Source organism: Callithrix jacchus, chromosome 14, assembly GCF_049354715.1.
Source record: "Callithrix jacchus isolate 240 chromosome 14, calJac240_pri, whole genome shotgun sequence".
In the NCBI taxonomy this organism is placed as follows: domain Eukaryota; kingdom Metazoa; phylum Chordata; class Mammalia; order Primates; family Cebidae; genus Callithrix; species Callithrix jacchus.
Genome location: NC_133515.1, coordinates 26,048,599 through 26,069,100, shown reverse-complemented (window position 1 = coordinate 26,069,100; position 20,502 = coordinate 26,048,599). Strand labels below are relative to the sequence as shown.

General features: G+C 41.8%; 1 protein-coding gene across 2 annotated transcripts in view; it reads left to right on the top strand.

The window, feature by feature from the left end:
• Positions 1 to 7,050: 7,050 nt before the first annotated feature.
• The window catches only part of SMYD1 (SET and MYND domain containing 1), a 43,477-nt gene continuing 30,025 nt past the window's right edge, over positions 7,051 to 20,502 (top strand). For both annotated transcript variants that reach the window (XM_035272023.3, XM_035272022.3), the window contains exon 1: positions 7,051 to 7,225. In XM_035272023.3, the coding sequence (XP_035127914.2) occupies positions 7,089 to 7,225 (137 nt within the window). In that variant the 5' untranslated portion in view covers positions 7,051 to 7,088. The remainder of the gene's footprint in view (positions 7,226 to 20,502) is intronic.

Below are 20,502 nucleotides of genomic sequence, written 5' to 3'. Positions count from 1 at the left end.
ACATGGATCAGTTTCTCTAGGTTTTATACTTTGGAGATATTTTTCACAAGGAGGTCTCAGACGTATTTCTTACTTCTCTGAACCTCCATTTCTTCATCTTCAAAATGGCCACAATATCCACCTCAAAGGGTGCTGTGAAACTTGTGGTAATGTAAGCAAAGAACAATGTCACACATTCAAAGAGATGTTGCTGTTAGAATAGCTTTCAATTGTATATGAAACACTGGGACATAAAAGGCAGTAGTCTGGTGCCAGAATGCTAAAGAGAAGCATACTACTTATGCATCTGTAGCTCCCGCAATAGCCACCCAATTGGAGTTGATGCACATGTCATGCTGTTTCTTGGCCTTAATGTTTCTGCACATGCTGCATGTCCTTGGGCCTGAAGTGGTCTCCTCTGGTTCTGAGGTTCTGGTCACCCTCCCTATTTCTCTTATCTGTCACTTCTCTGAAGCTTTCCCTGGTTCCTCATAGCCTTGGATACCCTTCCCCTTAGCCTCCTATCTCTTGCCACATTTACATGCTCTTCCATAATTCCCTTTAAAGATCAGGGTCTTGCCAGGCGCGGTGGCTCAAGCCTGTAATCCCAGCACTTTGGGAGGCCGAGGCGGGTGGATCACGAGGTCAAGAGATTGAGACCATCCTGGTCAACATGGTGAAACCCCATCTCTACAAAAAATACAAAAAATTAGCTGGGCATGGTGGCGTGTGCCTGTAATCCCAGCTACTCAGGAGGCTGAGGCAGGAGAATTGTCTGAACCCAGGAGGCAGAGATTGTGGTGAGCCGAGATCGTGCCATTGCACTCCAGTCTGGGTAACAATAGCGAAACTCCATCTCAAAAAAAAAAACCCAAAAGATCAGGGTCTTGAAGACTGGGACTACATTTTACTAATCTTTATTTTATTTTTTATTTTTTGAGATGAGAGTCTCACTCTGTCACCAGACTGGAGTGCAGTGCAATCTCGGCTCACTGCCACGTCTGACTTCCTGGTTCAAGTGATTCTCCTGCCTCAGCCCCCAGAGTAGCTGGGATTACAGGCACACACCAGCACACCCAACTAATTTCTGTATTTTTAGTAGAGACAGGATTTCACCATGTTGGCCAGGATGGTCTCGATCTCCTGACCCAGTGATCCACCCGCCTTGGCCTCCCAAAGTGCTGGGATTACAGGCGTGAGCCACTGTGCCTGGCCTATTTTATTTTTTGAGAGAGAGTCTTGCTTTGTCACCTACGCTGGTGCAGGGGTATAATTGCGATTATTGCAGCCTCCTCCTGTGCTCAAATCATCCACCTCAGCCTCCTGAGTAGCTGGGACTACAGATGTGCACCACTACATCCAACTAATTTTTGTAATTTTTGTAGAGATGGGGGTCTCGCTATGTGGACCAGGTTGGTCTCAAACTCCTGGACTAAAGTGATCCTCCTGCCTTGGTATCTCAAAGTGGTAGAATTACAGGTGTGAGCCACCATGCTCAGCCTTACTCATCTTTATATCTGGGGCACTGGGCACAGTGCCTGATACATGGGCCGATAAATGTATGTGGGATGAGTAAATTTTTTTTTTTTGAGAGGGAGTTTCACTCTTGTTACCCAGGCTGGAGTGCAATGATGCAATCTCGGCTCACTGCAACCTCCGCCTCCTGGGTTCAAGCAATTCTCCTGCCTCAGCCTCCCGAGTAGCTGGGATTACAGGCATGCGCCACCATGCCAGGTTAATTTTTTGTATTTTTAGTAGAGACAGGGTTTCACCATGTTGACCAGGATGGTCTCGATCTCTTGACCTCGTGATTCACCCTCTTCGGCCTCCCAAAGTGCTGGGATTACAGGTGTGAGCTACTGCACCCGGCGGGATGAGTAAATTTAGGAATTCTTGGGAGTAAAGGACTGTACAACTAAGGATTTCTTGGAGCCAGAGAGAGAAAGAGGGAAGCAAGAATGCTGTTTTGGTAAGAACACAGGGACTAGAGAGTGTGAAGTTTTGTCGAGGATGTAATTATGCAGGATATCATGGATAATCAAGGGGGCACCTGCTCCTGTCATCCTGGAAAGTGAGTGGTAGGTGTGCACAAGAACTTCTTCCTTGATCAGGCCCCTCACCCAGAGTATGAAATGAGTGAATGAATCAGCAGTGAATGCATTTGAAAGCAGTGAGCTTCTCCCCAACCCCGGGCCTATTTAACATTGCCAGGTATTAAGCTACTACTAGTCTAAGCAGGGTTTGGCAAACATCTTGAATGAAAGGTCAGATAGCAAATATTTTCAGCTTTGTGGGTCATATGTTCCGTGTTGCAAATATCCAACTCTGCTGTTGCAGTGTGAAAGCAGCCATAGAAAATATGCAAAAACAATGAGTGTGGCTGTTTGCTAATACATTTTTATTTATGGTCTCTGAAATCTGAATCTCATGTAATTTTCACGTGTCATGAAATAGTCTTTTTTGTCTTTTTTTTTTTTCTTTTTTGAGGTAGGGTCTCACTCTGTTTCCCAGGCTGAGTGCAGTGGCACAATTTCGGCTCACTGCAGACTTGACTTATGGGGCTTGAGCGATCTTTCCACATCAGCTTCTCGAGTAGCTGAGACCACAGTTGTGCACCAATATGCCTGGATAATTTTGTTTATTTTTTATACAGATGAAGTCTCACTATGCTGCCCAGGCTGGTCTCAAACTCCTGGTCTCAAGTGATCCTCTTGCCTTGGCCTCCCAAAGTGTTGGTATTAACAGGCATCAGGCATGAGCCACACGACACCTGGCCAAATAGTCTTTTGATTTTTTTTCCCCCAAACATTAAAGAAGGTACAAACCATTCTTAGTTTGGAGGTAAAGAAACCTTTACTCCTGATCTAATTAAACCTTAGCTCTGGGTATGAAGGAGGTCAAATCTAGTGGTAAGCGCTGTTCTTTTTTTTTTTTCTTTTTGAGACAGAGTTTTGTTCTTATTACCCAGACTGGAGGGCAATGGCGTGATCTCGGCTCACTGCAACCTCCGCCTCCTGGGTTCAAGCAATTCTCCTGCCTTAGCCTCCAGAGTAGCTGGGACTACAGGCATGTGCAACTGCGCCCAGCTAATTTTTGTAGTTTTAGTAGAGACGGGGTTTCACCATGTTGACCAGGATGGTCTCGATCTCTTGACCTCGTGATCCACCTCACCTGTCTCAGCCTCCCAAAGTGCTGGGATTATAGGCGTGAGCCACTGCGCCGGGCCAAGGGCTGTTCTTTAACTAAAGTAGTCTTCAGATTTAAAATCTTGCAGCTCCTTTGTTTTGTCACTAGATGGTGATCACTGTAGGCTTGTGGCTCAGCCAGTGGGTCTTTCAAGGAGATGATTGGAGCTCTTCCAGAGTATGACAGATTAACAGCTACAGTATTAATACAGACATACAAGCTGTCCCAATGATTCAAAACATATCAAAAACCGCATAGATTTAAATTCTCTACACTCCTTCATACTTATTTGTACATATGCCCTGAATTGCAACATACAGGGGAATGTACTCACTCTCTCAAGGCCTCTGAGGTTGTTAGCTCAAAGGCTCAGAACAATAATACAAACACAGACTACAGTTAAAGATTTGGGGGCTGCAAAGAGGCATCTGGGAACAGATCCTACCTATGATGCAATTTAACAAGTAGAGCCCCTTCTTACATTAAGAGGATACTTAGAGCCCATGCCTAGCTTTTTGATGATACTGATAACCCTCCCAAAACAGCCCTTACTTCTGGCCTCTTCATGTCCCTTTCTTCTACCCTTGAGCTGTGCGATTAGGGACCCAGCATGATCCTTGCTTCGTAAATCCTGCATCAATTGTCGCTCACATTCTTTAGGGGGAGGGAGTGCTGGGTAGCCATTGGAATGTCCTTGGCTTGTGTGTGTGTGCTATGTGTTGGGGAGGGGGGAGTTCTGCTGAAATAGAGGCAGAGCGACGACCTGGACATCCTGTTCCATTGTGGTAATCTTCGTCATCTTCTTGTCTGAAATTTCCCAGCTCAGCCTCTCTCCTGGATCAGGAGCTCTTTGGTTTGAGCTGTCTCATTCTTCTCCCTTTCTTACCTCCCTTCTTTATTCAGATATAAAAAAAGAAGGAGACTGGATGCTTACTGTTAAAGTGCTCACTTTGAATGAAGAGACCCCCCCCCCAAACAAGCTTTGTGTGAGCAACACGGCTGTTTATTCACCTAGGAGCAGGTGGGCTGAGGCCGAAAAGGGTGTCAGCAAACGGTGGTGGGATAGGAGTTGGTTTTAGAGGTTTGGGGTGGGCAGTGGAAAGTTTACAGAGTAAGATCAGTTACACTGGTAGGGGTAGAAGCAGGGAGTATACATTTCCATAAGTTCAGTTACAACGGCAGGTGAGGTAAGGCTTAAGAGTAGTTAAGATGGTAGGGTGGGGCGGAGAGATATTCACAGAACAAAACCAATTAAGATGGCAGGGTGGGGTGAGGAGTACTCACGTTATCATAATAACAGTTAGGATGGCAGGGCGGGAAGAGAAGCTTAATGTCTGGTGGAAGCTCCGCTGGGTGATCAGGGATACTGTCTACTATACTTTAATAATATCATAATCATTGTTCTGATAAGATTGAGACTCACGGCTATAATTAAAGCCCTCCCTTGCTCCTTATGGTCTCCGGGTAGGTACATTTCTTCCTTGACTATGGCTTGGGCTGAACTGGCTCCAAGAGTGCAGAGTCTAGAGAACAAGCTCATCCGAGCCAGGCCGAGTCCCTGGCCTTCAGGACAGACTAGTTGCTGCAAGACCCTGAATTGCCAGGCAATGTGGATACAGGGTATTCGTCGGAAGCTAACCTGGATTAAAAAAACCTTTTTAAAATTTCCTCTCCTCTCCTTTCCTGAAAACACCTTTTTAATTTTTCTTCTCCCCTCCCCTCCCCTCCTCTCTCCTCTCCCTCCTTTCCTTGTTTTCTGAGACAGGGTCTTGCTCTCTCACCCAGGCTGGAGTACAGTGGCATGATCATGGCTCCCTGCAACCTCCACCTCATGGGCTCAAGTGATCCTCCCACCTCAGCCTCCTGAGTAGATGGGCCTTCAGGCATGTGCTACTATGCCTGGTTTATTTTTTTGTATTTTTGATAGAGACAGGGTTTCTCCATGTTGCCCAGGCTAGTCTCAAACCCCTGGGCTCAAGTGATCCACTCGCCTCGGCCTCCCAGTCCTGCGATTACCGGTGGGAGCCACTGTTTCTGGCCTTCTTTCTCTTTTTTAAGTATTTTGTAGAATCGTTTTCCCCCTTGGGAGCATGCAGTGTTTACTTTTTGAGGCACCTAACTCTGCATGCCTTAAGTTCTTTTATTCTTCAGGATACATCAGGAGCCACAGAGATATTCTCTTGCTCTTATGGCTATGTATTCTTACCTAAAAAGCAGAATATGTGATCAGACAATGAACTTCCAATGTGCTTCCAAGAGTCGAAGGTGTTTGGGGAGATTCAGTTGGTTGAAGACATGTTAAAATTTCTGGTACATCTTGATAGTTTATGGAGGATAATGTGACAGAGAAAATAAAATAAAATAGCTATCATTGAATGAATATTTTACGAAGGGGTAAGTGCTGTGTTATGTCCTTTATACATATTATCTAACTCTCACAACAATCCAGCGAAGCAGAAATTATCACCCTTGTTTCACAGGTTCCATCTCAAGTGGTAGTGGCAGGCTCAGAATTCAAACCCAGATACATCTGTCTCAGAAAGATCCAGGAAATGCACCCCTACTCCGGAAATAGACACATCCCAGAAACTAAAAATCTTACATGGAAGGCAAGCCAGAGCTCCAGATCTGCAAATGTCTTTGTTAAACCTCAGTGAGAGCTGCCTGACAGCCAAGAACAGTGGCATTTAGTTCAATGGGGATTTTAGATTCGTCTCTCCTGTGTCCTCATTCCTGAGTAAGAAGGACAGAACACATTGGTATTTTCCTGGCAGCAGACACATGTTTAAAGGAAATTTGATAGAAAGATAGAGATGGGGGTTGCTATTTTTAAAGCTTGCCTTCTCTGTATCCAGCCTGCCTCTAGCATACTAGCATCACCAGTGGTGCTAAGAACAGGGAATTCCATGCTGTGGAGTAGGGGTGCTGTGGGAGCCCCAGGTGATACTGGAGAGGAAAAATGCCCCTTTGCAGCTTAAATGGTGCTGTTATGTATATGCCAAGGGCTCAGTTTAGCTTCTTTTTTTTTTTTGAGATGGAGTCTTACTCTGTTGTCCAGGCTGGAGTACAATGGTGCAATCTTGGCCCACTGTAACCTCTGCCTCTTGGGTTCAAGTGATTCTCCTGTCTCAGCCTCCCCAGTAGCTGGGATTACAGCCAACCGTCACCACACCCAGCTAATTTTTGTATTTTTTGGTAGAGGTGGGGTTTCACCATGTTGGTCAGGCTGGTCTCGAACTCCTGACCTCAGGTGATTCACCCACCTTGGCCTCCCAAGTTGGGGATTACAGGTGTGAGCCACCACACCGGGCCCTTAGTTTAGCTTCTGCTGCTTCCTGCAAAACAGTTCACTCTTGAGAGAGAGACTGAAAGGGGTGGGGTGAGAGGCCCATCTCACTTGAGAAAGTGCAAGCCTGACAGCTGAAGGGTCCCAGAGCAGCAAATATCACCTTGTTTCTTCTCTTGGACCATTCCAGCTGTCTGCTTTTGATTGACAGAGGCATCTGGCTGCTAAAAATACCCTCCTGACCAAATGCTCCCTACTTCCACTACAGCCGAACAGGATTGTTTCAGTTCAGAACTTAGCACATAGAGATAGCTTCTGCTTGCAATGGAATGTCTCAAAACTTTTCAGGCCCTATCCCAGAACCATATTAACCCATGGTCACTTTCTGCTGTCGGCTTCCCTGGGCGATGAATGAAACCCTTCCCAGATCTCTTGCTCTCTTGCTGGTCCCATCCCCACCTCCAGGAAAAGTAGCAGAGGGGGAGGTGAGGGCCCAGTGGCTGAGAGCAAGTAGGGAAGGGGAGGTGGCTTGTCCATTTATAGTCTTGCTCTTTGGGATGCTGGAGGTGCTGAAATAGCAATGACAAGAGACTTGGCTCAGAGTTAAATATCTGCCGTGCTGGCCTGACACTCTGAGATGACAATAGGGAGAATGGAGAATGTGGAGGTCTTCACTGCTGAGGGCAAAGGCAGGGGTCTGAAGGCCACCAAGGAGTTCTGGGCTGCGGATGTCATCTTTGCTGAGCGGGCTTATTCCGCAGTGGTTTTTGACAGGTATGAAATGTGGGGAGTTGCTTTCTCTCCTGTTAGTTTGGCTGGTGTCACACTCTAAAATACTTTGCTCTCAGAAATCATTAGGGGAAGGGATAAAATTCATGTGCTCTTTTTTGAACAAAATAGCACTTCTGAGAGCTAATTTTTGTGGCATAAATTTTTCTGCAAGGGGTCATTGCCAGTGTGATTTGCTGTGGCTCCTAGAAGGATGGTGAAGGTGAGCAAAGGCTTTGGGGGTACTTTCTGCCAACACTGGCCAACTTGGCTGGGAGGGTGTGCTGGGGATGGAAAGGTGGGTGTGGTGCTGTGGGAAACATTTTCTGATAGAAAGCTCTATGTTTTTAGCTTTTTTTTTGATATTATAAATATATTACCAGATAAAGTAATTGCTGAGATTTTTTAAAATTATAAATTATTTGTATGTGTTTAATTATGAATAACCCAGGAATCCATTTACCCTTGAAAAATCAGAATATCACCCAATCCCAGTCCCCTCTGCTTTTCCTCAGATATTGCCCCTGCTATTACTTCAATGTATTTCCTTCTAGAACATTCCTGTGCTATTACATACATATATCTGTACTTGTCAAAATGGGTGGCTGTAATTTTTTTTTTCAGAAATGGTATCATACTTCAGATGTCATTTTAGAACTTGCTCTTTTCCCTTAACAACACATTTGTGATGTCTATCCTTGCAGGAACTATAAATCTATAGACACTTCTTTTAAATTCCCAAAGATCTATTTCCTTTAACTCCATGTAGAGCTATCCATATGTATTCATATGCTATATGGATCATCAATCTTAATTTTAAATATTTCACCCTATAAATATATGACATTTTATTTATCCACTCCTCTATTGAGAGACATTTGGTGGTTTTAACTTTTTCATGAAAACAAGCAATGAAAATCCTTGATCATGTCTACTTGTACATATGTGCGATTGTTCTCTAGGGCATTTGACTAGAAGAGGACTTGCTGGGCCATAGGCTGTGATGTTTTCAGTTTTATAGGCTCTCCAAACAGGCTCTATTAAATTTACATTTCTGTTTCCTCACGACCTTGGCCACACTAGGCTACCAAACTTTTACATTGGTAATAAATCCTAATTTTAATCAAACCTACATGGTGATTACTTTAAAATGACAATACTTTCTGAGATCAAAGTAGAGGTGACCTGCTTGACATCTATGTGGTTTGAGTCTGATAATCTAGGCTTTGTGGTTGGCTGGCTGCGCTGACCACCCTGGGAAAGGGTACTGCTTCTCAGAGATAACTTAATTAGCATTCACATTCTCTTTTCTTCCTGACCACTAAGACCTTCAGGGGAAAGGGTGTGAACTGGGGCATATGGCTCACTACCACCAGAGGAATGTAAGGGGCTGAGGTGACCTTTTCAGGGGAAGCTGTCTTATTTCATTTGTGTGTGTGTGTGTGTGTGTGTGTGTGTGTGTGAGTGTGAGTGTCAGGTGAGGGGTGAGTACAGTTAGGGAACCAGCTGGATCCAGAGTGAAAACACAACCCAGAAAAACCAGGACTGTCAACACTAATCCTGGTGCTGCCAGTGAGTTACTGCCTTGCCTTGTTAAGAACATCTCCATTTGCTGCCTCCAATTCCCCAAAGTCAATCTAGCCAATCAGTTGCATTTCAAGAAGGTTAAAGTTGAATGGGCTTTCATTCCATTATAAAAGCAAGGCATTGTCATTTTAGAAAATTTAGAAAGAAGAAATAAGACATCACACAAAGATAACCACTCTTAACACACTAGGTTTTTATTTTCAGCTTGTTTGAAAGTTTCATTTGGCTATAATATACTCATTATACAAGCTATTATGTTTTTTCATTTAATAATTTTGACATCTTCTTTATAAACTCTTCAGAAACATAGTACTTAAGGGCGGCATGTTCTTCTGTTGCCTGCTGATGACTGGACATTTGGATTGTTTCCAGGTTTTTGTTATTAAAAATAATTTGTCATTCATTTGAAGTAACAACTATAAAAACAACCTTCATGTACATTGCTACATAAAATCATATATTGTTTTTACAGTAGTAATAAAAGTAGGATAAGTAGTATAAATGACCTTTAAAATGATTGAAAAAAATTGAAAAGAGATAGGTTTTTTTTTACAAATGCTTTACCTAAACTTGTCACTGCACAGATGAGGGAGCTGTGCTTTCTTTGGTTATACCAGAGACAACCCAAAGAAGCATTGAAGGAAACTTTTATGCATTTTAGGCTCCTGGTGAGGCTCAGTCACCATAGATGAGAAACTTAATTGCAGAGATGGGACTGAGTCACCCACAGAAGTCACTCTACAAAACTGGCTTGTTCTAATCCACGTTATTGCAAGACAGGTTTTCCTACTCTTCCACACAAATGTGGAGAAAGCTTTTATTTTTAGTTGAGCACTGCATTAAATGAAAATTAATTCTTTCAAACAATATGTATTACATATTTTAACATATATTTGTATATTATATTGTATATATTCTAACATATATAAAGCATAGCAATGAATCAATACCAAACCAACTTAACTAGAATATCCCAATATGTTACATCTTCTCTATCCTGTCCCATATCTGCCCCAAATGTAATTATCCTAGGTTTTTTGTTGCATATTATACTGCCTTTTAAATAATAGTTTTTTCCAGGAGTTTGGTGGCTCACTACTGTAATCCCAGCACTTTGGGAGACTGAGGCAGGTGGATCACCTGAAGTTAGGAGTTCAAGACTAGCCTGACCAATATGGTGAAACCATGTCTCTACAAAAATATGAAAATTAGCCAGGTATGATGGCAGGTTCCTGTAATCCTAGCTACTTGGAAGGCTGAGGTAGAAGAATTGCTTGAATCTGGGAGGTGGAGGTTGTAGTGAGCCAAGATTGTGCCACTGCACTCCAGCCTGGGTGACAGAGCGAGACTCTGTCTCAAAAAAAAAAAAAAAAAAAAAAAGTAGTTTTATCACAGTCATATATTTCTAAACAACATATAATTTAGTTTTTATGTTTTGCTTTTGAGCTTTTAAACAAAGGCACAATATTATATGTGGTTTTATGCCACTTGCTTCTTTCACTCAGATGTTTGTTATTCATCTGTACGGTTTTGTGAAACGAATAAAGCAAATAAACTTTGTGTGTGTCTGTGTACCACAGTTTATTTTTCCATTCTCCTGTGAATGGTTGCTATGAACATTTCTGTTCCTATCTCTTGGAAAGCAGATACACAAGGTGTGTATCACAGGAGTGTAATTACTGGGCCAGTAATATATGTGATATTTGGCTTTAAAATATAATGCCATACTGTGAAATGCTGATTGGTAAAACTGAATTGTGTTTTTGCTAGAATGGGCTTAGTTTAGCATTAACAGTAACAATCCAGGCCCTTAAATTACGGTCCTTAGTCTGGTTAGGATTGCTTCACCTTTGGTGGTTGGAAAAACAGGTGCTCTTCTTAAAGGTAAGAGAGCAAGAATAAAGCTGGGAAAATTCGTTCAGCCTAGCTAGTAGCACTTGGGTTAAGTGCTAGGCATGACTGATCAATCAGGCACACCTTCCTCCTGTACTCCAACTTGGCTTCAGAATCCCCTCCAGCAGGTCCTCCAGGGGGCTGCTACCAATCAATGGGAACTAGCATTTATTTGCCACCCCCTTAGGTGTTACGGTTGGTTGCTGGAAGGGAGTGAAATACCCTTACTAAGAAGTTGCCTTTTTTGGACACAGTATTTTACAGTAGTTGAGATACCGGGGGTGATGCATGAGCCGGTAAAGTTTGCTCTCTGCCCCTTTAACTCTCCACTCAGGGTTCCCAGTTCTCGGGAGGACAGTGAGTGGCAGCTCTGCAGTACCTTAGCCCAAGTGATCCCATTAGCTTCTACATAGCATGGGGCCAATCCGGGAATTTTCAATGCTAGTTTTTGTTGTTGTTGTTCAGGAAGAAAATAATTCTCTGCAATCTTACAATTTGTAAAAAAGCCCAGCTATTAACATTCTGGTGTATGTCCTCCTTGTTGTCTGATGCAAATACAATGCATATAGAATATTTTCTTGATTCTGATGACTTGTAGGTGGGGTGGGGTCCTGGAAGAAACGCTACATTATTATTATTTTTATTTTTTGAGATGGCCTAGATTATATACGAAATCTTCTAAATTTACTTCAATGCTAAAAATTATTATTCCAACAATTATATTGTTACCAATGACACGATTCTCTGAAAATTCTATAATCCGAAGCAACATGACTACCCACAGCCTATTCATTGGCCTCACTACCCTACTATTTTTTAACCAATTCAACAATAACTCATCAAACTTCTCATTAATCTTCTCTTCTGACCTGCTGACGTCACCCCTTCTAATCTTAACAGCCTGACTGCCACCTCATATAATTCTAGGAAGCCAATCACCTGTCCAGTGAATCATCCCCATGAAAAAAACTCTACGTCTCTATATTGATTTCCCTGCAGACTTAAAAAATTGTAACACTCACAGCCACATAACTAATTATATTTTATATTCTCTTTGACAGAGTCTTGCTCTGTCACCTAAACTGGAGTACAGTGGTGAGGTCTCAGCTCACTGCAACCTCTACCACCTGGGCTCAAGTGATTCTCCTGCTTCAGCCTCCCAAGTAGCTGGAACTACAGGTGTGTGCCACCACAACTGACTAATTTTTGTATTTTTAGTAGAGACAGGGTTTCACCATGTTGGCCAGGCTGGTTGAAATCCTGGCCTCAAGTGATCTGCTGTCCTTGGCCTCCCAAAGTGCTGGGATTATAGGTGTGAGCCACTGCACCCAGCAGAGACACTACATTCAATGTATACTTTGACTGTAAGGTGCATCCCTAAGTTACGTATATTAAAATCTGGGAAAAGAAGTTTATTTCAGAATGGAAGGAAAATGGGACATATATAATGTGCTATATTTATAAATTCCAGAATATGTATTTTATTTTAACTTCTCTGAAATCATAATGTACCCTAAAACCTATGGCTCATTATGGTTTAGTTGGTAGTTTTTTTTAATTTAAGAGACAGGGTTTCACCATGTTGGCCAAGCTGGTCTTGAACTCGCAGCCTCAAGCAATCCACTTGCCTCAGCCTCCCAAAGTGCTGGAATTACAGGTGGGAGCTAATAATGCGCCTGGCCTAATTGGCAGATTTTTAATAATTTTTTAGTACTGAATAAAAATGGTGCATTTAATAATTTTAGGTTCAATGTAATTGAGTTGTATATACTGTTTTCTCTCAAAAAAATTAGATTATTTTGTAATGTGTTTATTTACTTCATGATATGTTATGAACAATTTTCAAAATAATTAATATCCTTCTACACCATTTTAATGGCTTCATGGTATTAATTTTGTTGACTCATATATTAATTTAATTAGATACCATATATTTCTTTTTGTTTTTATTTTAGATTTTGGGGGTACATATGCAGGTTTGTTAAATGAGCATATTGTGTGATGCTGAGGTTTGGGCTTCTAATAGTCCACTTGCCCAAGTAGTAAATATAGTACCCTATAGATAGCTTTTCAACCCTTGACCCTCCCCAACCCTTTCCCCGTTTGGAATCTCCAGTGTTTATTGTTCACATTTTTGTGTCCAAATGTTCTCAGTGTTTATCTCCCACTTCAAAATGAAAACATGTTATTTGGTTTTCTGTTTCTCTATTAATTTGCTTAGCAGAATGGCCTCCAGTTGCACCCATGTTGCTGCAGAGGACATGATTTGTGTTCTTTTTTAATGACTGCGTAGTATTACATGGTATATATGCACCACATTTTCTTTATACAACCCACCATTAATGGGCACCTTGGTCGTTTCCATGTGTTTGCTATTATAGATAGTGCTGTGATAAACACAGGAGAGCAGGTGTGTTTTTGGTAGAATAATTTATTTTCCTTCAGGTAGATATTCAGTAATGGGATTGCTGGGTCAAATGATAATTCTAGTTTTGGTTTTTTAAGAAATCTCCAGGCTGCTTTCAACAAGGACTGAACTAATTTGTAGATGCTATGTTTTGGATACCAAGGGTTTGCTCTGCTTTTTCCTAGTAGATCTTCCCATACATCACTGCTTATGTATTAAAAACAAACTCCTACAAGTACAAATTTTGAATTCAAAAGACATTTTTAGGGCTTTTGATATAGATTTCCAAATGACCTCACCAAAGGAGATCATACATTTTTCTACTAGACCACAGGAGTTTTCTCCTCATTTCAATACTGGTCAACACAGAAAACTGCTTTTTACTTTTTCATGTTTGTCAACTTAATCTGTTAAAACTTATTTTAGCATTGTTTTAACATGAATTTTTTATTATTAAAGTTTTTTTTTACTGGTCATTAACATTTATTCTTTTATAAATTGTCTGTTTTCTTTTGATGCTCTCAATTTTTAACTACATCCATAACTCATTTTTTTATTATTCCTTTATGTCTAGTTCTTCTAAGGTGTTTAAATTCTTTTTTAAAAATTCTTTTACTTTAATTTTGGTTGTTTTATAGTAATCATTTTGTTTTGTCTTTTAAAAATGTTGCATATTTTCTCTTATCTTATCTTTATGTATACCTTTTAAAATGATATCTAAGCTTTAAATTTCTTTTTTTGTCTCACTAGTTTATTTTTATTCTAGTCATTTATTCTTGTCATTGTATTCTTTCATTTTTCATCTTTAGCTTATTTAATTCATTTCATGTCAAGTAGAATGAGAAGATAAATGATTTTAGCCTTGCAAGTGCTTCATGCTTTCAGCAGGGAGACTGGATCCCTATCTTTTCTCTGGTTGGTCCTGGAAGGACTCTTCTAGACTCCCAAAGTAGAACCTCCATCCTTTTCAAACTCTGAAATCAATCACCTAGATCACCCAATTGATCCACAGACTAAAATCCATCGAAGACAATTTATTGTAAGAGAATAAAGTTGTATTTTCACCATCACCATCATTACCATAATAATTATTACCTTCAAACAATATCCATACCTCATAGATATGTGGCCAAAATGCAGTGGGTTCAGAATCAAGCAGGTGAAGGAATCTGAAGCATGGTGTAGTAAGGTAAAGTTGGCGAATCTCTTCTCCTAATAGCCATCTACAAATAATGAACTGTCATTTGGAAAAAGAAGAGCATTTTGAACTTTTTTTTTCGTTGAAGGATTAGAACCATGTGCCTTAAACAGAAGTTACAGAGTCAGATTTCATGTCAAAATAGGAAGAAAAACATCCCTAAGACTCAGAGCTCAATTGCCCAATTATAAAACAGGTCTGTCAGTGCTGTCTGGAGATGGAAAGGGCTATTTTCAAGGCTGTTATTCATTTCCTGGTGAAGACATGGCAAGGATGTCATATGAGGAGAGTGGGGCAACAGAAGGGGACTTAAATCATATGACTCTGAAGCTCTCTTTCAGCCTAAGAGTCTATGGGTTATGTGATTTCTTCAATGCATGCAAAGGGCTCCAGTGCAGCAAGAGAGGAATGCTAGGCTAGGTGAGGAAAGGAGCTTATTCTGATCATTATTTTATTTTAACATCAGATACAAGAAATGGCACAGGAATGGTGCTTGTGGGCAATGCTAGGAGCCAAAGTGGTATTCAGTTATTGCTTTTTAACAGTCGCAGAATTTGGAGTTTATCTAGTTTGTCTTGAATTTAGGATTTATCTAGCCTGGGGTTCCTAACCTGGATCCATGGATCCTTAACTAGGGAAATACTTAGAATTAAAGAATCAAAGTGTGTGTGAAGGTACACACATGCTTCTTATTTCTGGGGAGAACATGCATAGCTTTCATCACTTTCAAATGGTTCCTAACCCAGAAGAAGGCCAAGAACCACTGAATTTATTCAGTTCCCTGTTACAGATGGGGAAACTGAGGCTTAGGGAGGTCATGGCCTTCCCCAGGTCACACAGGGATGACTCAGCAGGACTGGGTCTCCTGCATCTTGTCTAAGCATCACTTCTCACTGCCCCAGCAGCCTCACAAGGGGGCTTCACAGCAATGTTTACTTAATTTCCTTTTGTTCTTGTCCATTCAATTAACAATATTTCTTTTTAATAAAAGGAAGAGCATCCATCCATCAATTTCAGAGGGATCAAAAGCTGGTTCTGGCCTATGGGTTAGATCTAGAAACCAGTAGGTAAGAAACAGGAGTATACATGTGATTAACAAAGAAAAAGAGTGGTAATAATATAATACATTAGTTTTGTTGTTTTTTTAGGCAGAGTCTCACCCAGGCCAGAGTACAGTGGCACGATCTCAGTTCCCTGTAACCTTGGCCTTCTGAGCTCAAACAATCCTCCTGCCTCAGCCTCCCAAAGTGTGTTCCTTTTGCTGCTGTGACAAACTACTGTAACTTCTGGCTGAAAACAACACAAATTTATTATGTTACAGTTCTGGAGGTTAGAAGTCTACAACAGGCTGATGCTTCTGATTTTTGCTATCTCCATCTTCTTGAGGCTGCCCACATTCCTTGGCTCATGGCCCCCTTCCTACATTTTTAAAGCCAGCAGTGTAACATCTTGTCCCGCTCTGACCTCCTGCCTCCTCTTATAAGGACTTGCAATTATGTTAGGCCCACCCTGGTAATTCGGGAAACTGTCCTCGTCTCAAGGTCTTTAACTTAACCACACATGCAAAGTCCCTTTGCCATGTAATGTAACCTATTTACAGGTTCTGAGGATTAGGACAGTGACAATTTGGGGGGTGGGCTATTATTTAGTGTACCTTAAGCAATAAGAATTTTCTAATTTCCAATTCATCACAAAATATGTTAAGAAGGAGCAAGGATAGTTAGTGGACTTTTTTAAAAAGCTCTTTAAATAAAATATCTGAATTATTCTGGTTGTGTGTATATGTGTGTGTGTGTGTGTGTGTGTGTGTGTGTGTGTGTATGGGGAAAAAGATAGTGGGGAAAAGTTGAGTATTTGTAAAAGAAATTACTGTCAACCAGCCTTTTTTGGAAAATGGAACCAGTTATAAGCTTTGTTAGGTGCAGCAGAGCTGGTGGGGTTTGGCCAGTGTAATTCCGTGTGAGCCTGTGGGAATGGCAGGACTAGCCCTGGCAGACACACAAACACAAATGTGGCCTTTAATCTGATAACAGCTGGTGGTTGGATAGTGGGGTATAAATGATGCTATAAATGGAAATAATTTAATAAAAGGATTAGAGAAATTCCAGAACAATTAGTTCAGAAAATGAGTAAGTGTTAAAAGTATTCAAGTGACAGCCTTAAATGTTTGCATTGTATGTTGAGAATAACCACAGTCGATTTAGAATTCTGCCCTTAATTTGGCACTTTTAGCTCCCGAGGCAAGACATATCGACATGCTACACAACCTGTTGTGAGCTGTATTGCTAAATATTGCTCAATAATTCCTAAATTCAAAGGTCTGAAAATAATTGCCTTTTAAAGATGAATTAGATCAAATGGCAGATTGTCCCTATAATGATTCTCTCTTTATCCACTTGCATCCGAGGATGTGTTCTAAACATGAATTGAGGGGTCATGTAAATGTACACAGCTCTTCATGGGGTATGTGAGCTGTGGCAGAGAAAATCTTGAGAGTTGGTGTTATATAATAAAAAAGGAATGTTAAAAATAAATTGGCAATCCCCAGGTTTGATCCAAGAAAACAGTACCTTCTAACTGTTTTTTTCTTTTTTTGAGAAAGGGTCTCACTCAGTTGTTCAGGCTGGAATGTCATGGTACAATCAAGGCTCACTGCGGCCTCTACCTGCTGGGCTCAAGCCATCCTCCCACCTCAGCCTCTAGAGTAGCTGAGACTACAGGTGTCTGCCACCATGGCTGGCTCTTTTTTTAATTTTTGTTTTTTGTAGAGACAGTGGTCTCACTATTTTGCTGAGGCTGGTTTCAAACTTCTGGGCTCAAGTGGTCCTCCTGCCTCGGCTTCCCGCAGTCCTGGGATTACAGGTGTGAGCCACTGCGCCTGGCCCCCATTGACTTCTTTTATGTCAGGGTATTTAATAGTCAGTGCAAACATGAATCTCATGATCTCATCCAACAGCTACTTTTGTTTCCTATATGCACACACCCACATGGGCACATTTGCTTCGCATCAGTGCCTCTTTCTGGAAGACCCCCACCTTCTCTGAGTACAAACTCAGCCCATCTCTTGAAGTCAGAACAATGCCTTCTTGTCTCCTAGGTAACTGCCTTTGGAGATTGCCTTTCCTACCTCAGTTGAAGTAGTCTCTCTTCCTTGAATCTTACAGCAAGTTACCACGGGTGTGGACTGTAGGCCTTGCCTTGTTTATATGTGTTTATGTCCCAGCCCAGCCTGGGGACTCCTTGAAGGCAAGGTTGGTGTCCCCTTTATCTTTCAGGCCCTCTTACCTAGCTCAATACACATAACAGATGCTCAATAAGTACTTGCAGAAAGAAGCAGGGAGGGAGGGAAAGAGAAAGGGAAAGAAGAAAAGAAGGAATGAGAAAAAGATTTAAAATATTGTGAAGTTATCTGGGGACTTGAGGGATGGGCTTTTCTTTAAGACACTGATCCCCAGGCTGGGTGCGGTGGCTCACACCTGTAATCCCTGCATTTTGGGAAGCCGTGGCAGGCAGATCGCTTGAGCCCAGGAGTTTGAGACCAGCCTGGGCAACATAATGAGATCCTGTCTCTACAAAGAAATGAAAACAAGCTGACCATGGTGGTGTGTGCCTGTAGTCCCAGCTACTTGGGAGGCTAAAGCGGGAGGGTCGCTTGAGCTCAGCAGTTTGAGGCCGCAATGAGCCATGATTACACCATTGCATTCCAGCCTGGAGGACAGAGAAAGACCCTATCTCTTAAAAAGAAAAAAAAGACACTTTCCTCTAATTTTTGAGGAGAGAACTTCTGGAATGCTGGGAGTTTGTAAGCAGCCCTGAAAGACAGAACTGTTGAACTGTTGCTGCAGTCTTCTTCTGGCTAAGGTTTTGGAGGGCTCGTCCACCATGCAGGCCCCTTGTCTTTGCATTTATCTGTCCATGAGCAACTATTTCCATACAAGGAGCTGAGCAGCAGCTGCCCTTCCAGCCCTCTTCACTCTGACAGATCACAGAGTCCAGCAGGGCTGCAGAGCAGAGTGAGAGGGGACCAGCTCCTGGAGCAGGGCACATTCAAGGCTGCAGGCCAAGCAGGTGGGCTTTGTAGCTGCATCCGCCCTCTGGGCTGGGAGCAGTGTCCGGTGTCAGGGATATGATAGTAATATCCTTGTGAGGATAATAATAGTGGCTACTTTAAAGGGTTGCTGTGAAGATTTTTTAAAAAAAGAATCAATAAAAACATCTCTTTGAAATGGCGAAGTGCTGTGTAAATGGGAGTTGATAGCTTCTTGTGTGATTAGAAATGTAAGACTGGGAGAGGCGAGATTTGCTGAAGATCACTCAGCTAAGCCTGCCTGGGACAAATGCTCTTTCTCCTGGAATCCAGAAAGTCCTGGCTTCAGGACTTCATGTCATTTGGACACTCTCCTGCACTGGGGGCAGTAAGGGAGATAGGGATGGGCATTTCTGTCAGGGGAGTGCCCTTGTCCCCATATGATGTTCTCCTGTAGCCGGGCTGTCTTCCTCTTTAGCAGCTGCCTAAAATGAGCGTGGTGATCAACCTGGCCCAGCCGTCTCTGAGTGACAGGCAGGATGAGTGGCCCAGGCTGATGTCCGCTGAGCACTTATCCGGTGCCTGGCTCTGTGCTGACCACCTTACACATGTGATTTCTTTTAACCCTAAAATCACTCTGAGAGTGGTGAGATTTCAGAACTTCTTTGTCATTTCCTTCTTGCCTGAATTTCTAAAAATAGTAAGTATAATTCATTAAAAGCAACGGCCCAGTAGTCTAAAAGATAGTGAGATCTAGGCATTGCTATTCCCATTTCCACATAAGGAAATAAAAGCTTGGAGAAGTTAGGGGACTTGCTCAAAGTCACACAGCCAGTAGATATTGGAGTGAGGAGTAGAACCCAGCTCTGAGCAATGCTAGGTTTGACCTTCCATAACACCTAACACCACACCAATGAGGGGCGATGGGAACCCGATGGACAGGCTTAAAAAAAAATTCAGTCTAGATTTGAAAAAAAAAGCCAAAAAATTTCCCTTTCCTGTCTACTTGACACATCTCAGTGTATTCCACCAGAAGGAGCAGGATTTGGGTTTTCTCTCATCTCGACATTCTTGGTACTCAAAGTTGAAGCATCAGTATTGCCTGGGAGCATGTTAGAAATGCAGAATCCAAGCCCCCACCTCACATGCGAAATCAGAACCTGAGTTTTAACAAAATTGCTGCTGATGTGTGTGAACCCTGAAGCTCCAGAAGCCCAACTCTGCATCCTTCTTCTCCCCAGCTCCAACCTTGCGGCTAAACCCTACCAGAAGCTGAGGGCATAGAGAGAAGGTCAGTTCTATCTCAAAGGAGACCTAAGTTTAAGTAAGATAACTCAATGCTTCCTGGGTTTCATCGACTTTTAAAACCTGGCTTTAGGCCCTAGCAAAATTATGGAATGGGATATAAAACAGATTTGTGATCCTGGAGGAACTATTTGGTGGTTCACATTTGAAACCCATCCAAGTTCAGTATGGGAAAAAAAATCATTGATCACATTTTCTTTCTATGAAAAGCATTTGAAATTTATTACAGCAAAAAATCTCATGAGATAACATTAATTCTTTGATAGCGAAGAATCTCATGAGATATCATGAATTGATCCAAGGCCTGATAAAATGATTATATAAGTGTAATGTTCTCCCTGTCACCCAATCTGAGATACAGTCTGCTTTGCAGCTCTTTAAGCTCTCTAGCCTTCTCCTGGTCACAGTGGTTATTAGTGACTTTGAGAACATGAGGGTCATGCCACTGGAATTTATTCTTGGGGACATAATATAGCTACAGTTAATAGTAGATAGATTATCTTATAATCAGGTCTTATTAGAACTGTATTAAGTTAATTCGTGGGAGCTTGGAGGCAAATGCCAGGCCAGACGTATTCTTTTCCTTAGAGCCAGGCTAGGAAAACTTGCCCTAATAAAATTCACAGGCAGTGTGGACTAAGTAAGGATAGGGCTGTGCATGGGGTCCATCCCTGATGTCAGCAATAAGGTCATTGAGTAAAGGGGTCTTTGCACAGAATTTAAAAACAAGAATAAAAGTCAATCTATTTTTTGCTATCACCGTCCTCAGCAATTCTAAACAACGTCAAGGTTAAAACATTTCTTCTCACCCCAAAATCTGTGTGGGTCTAAGTTCTGAAAAACTGCTGTTGGGTAAACCTATTTTA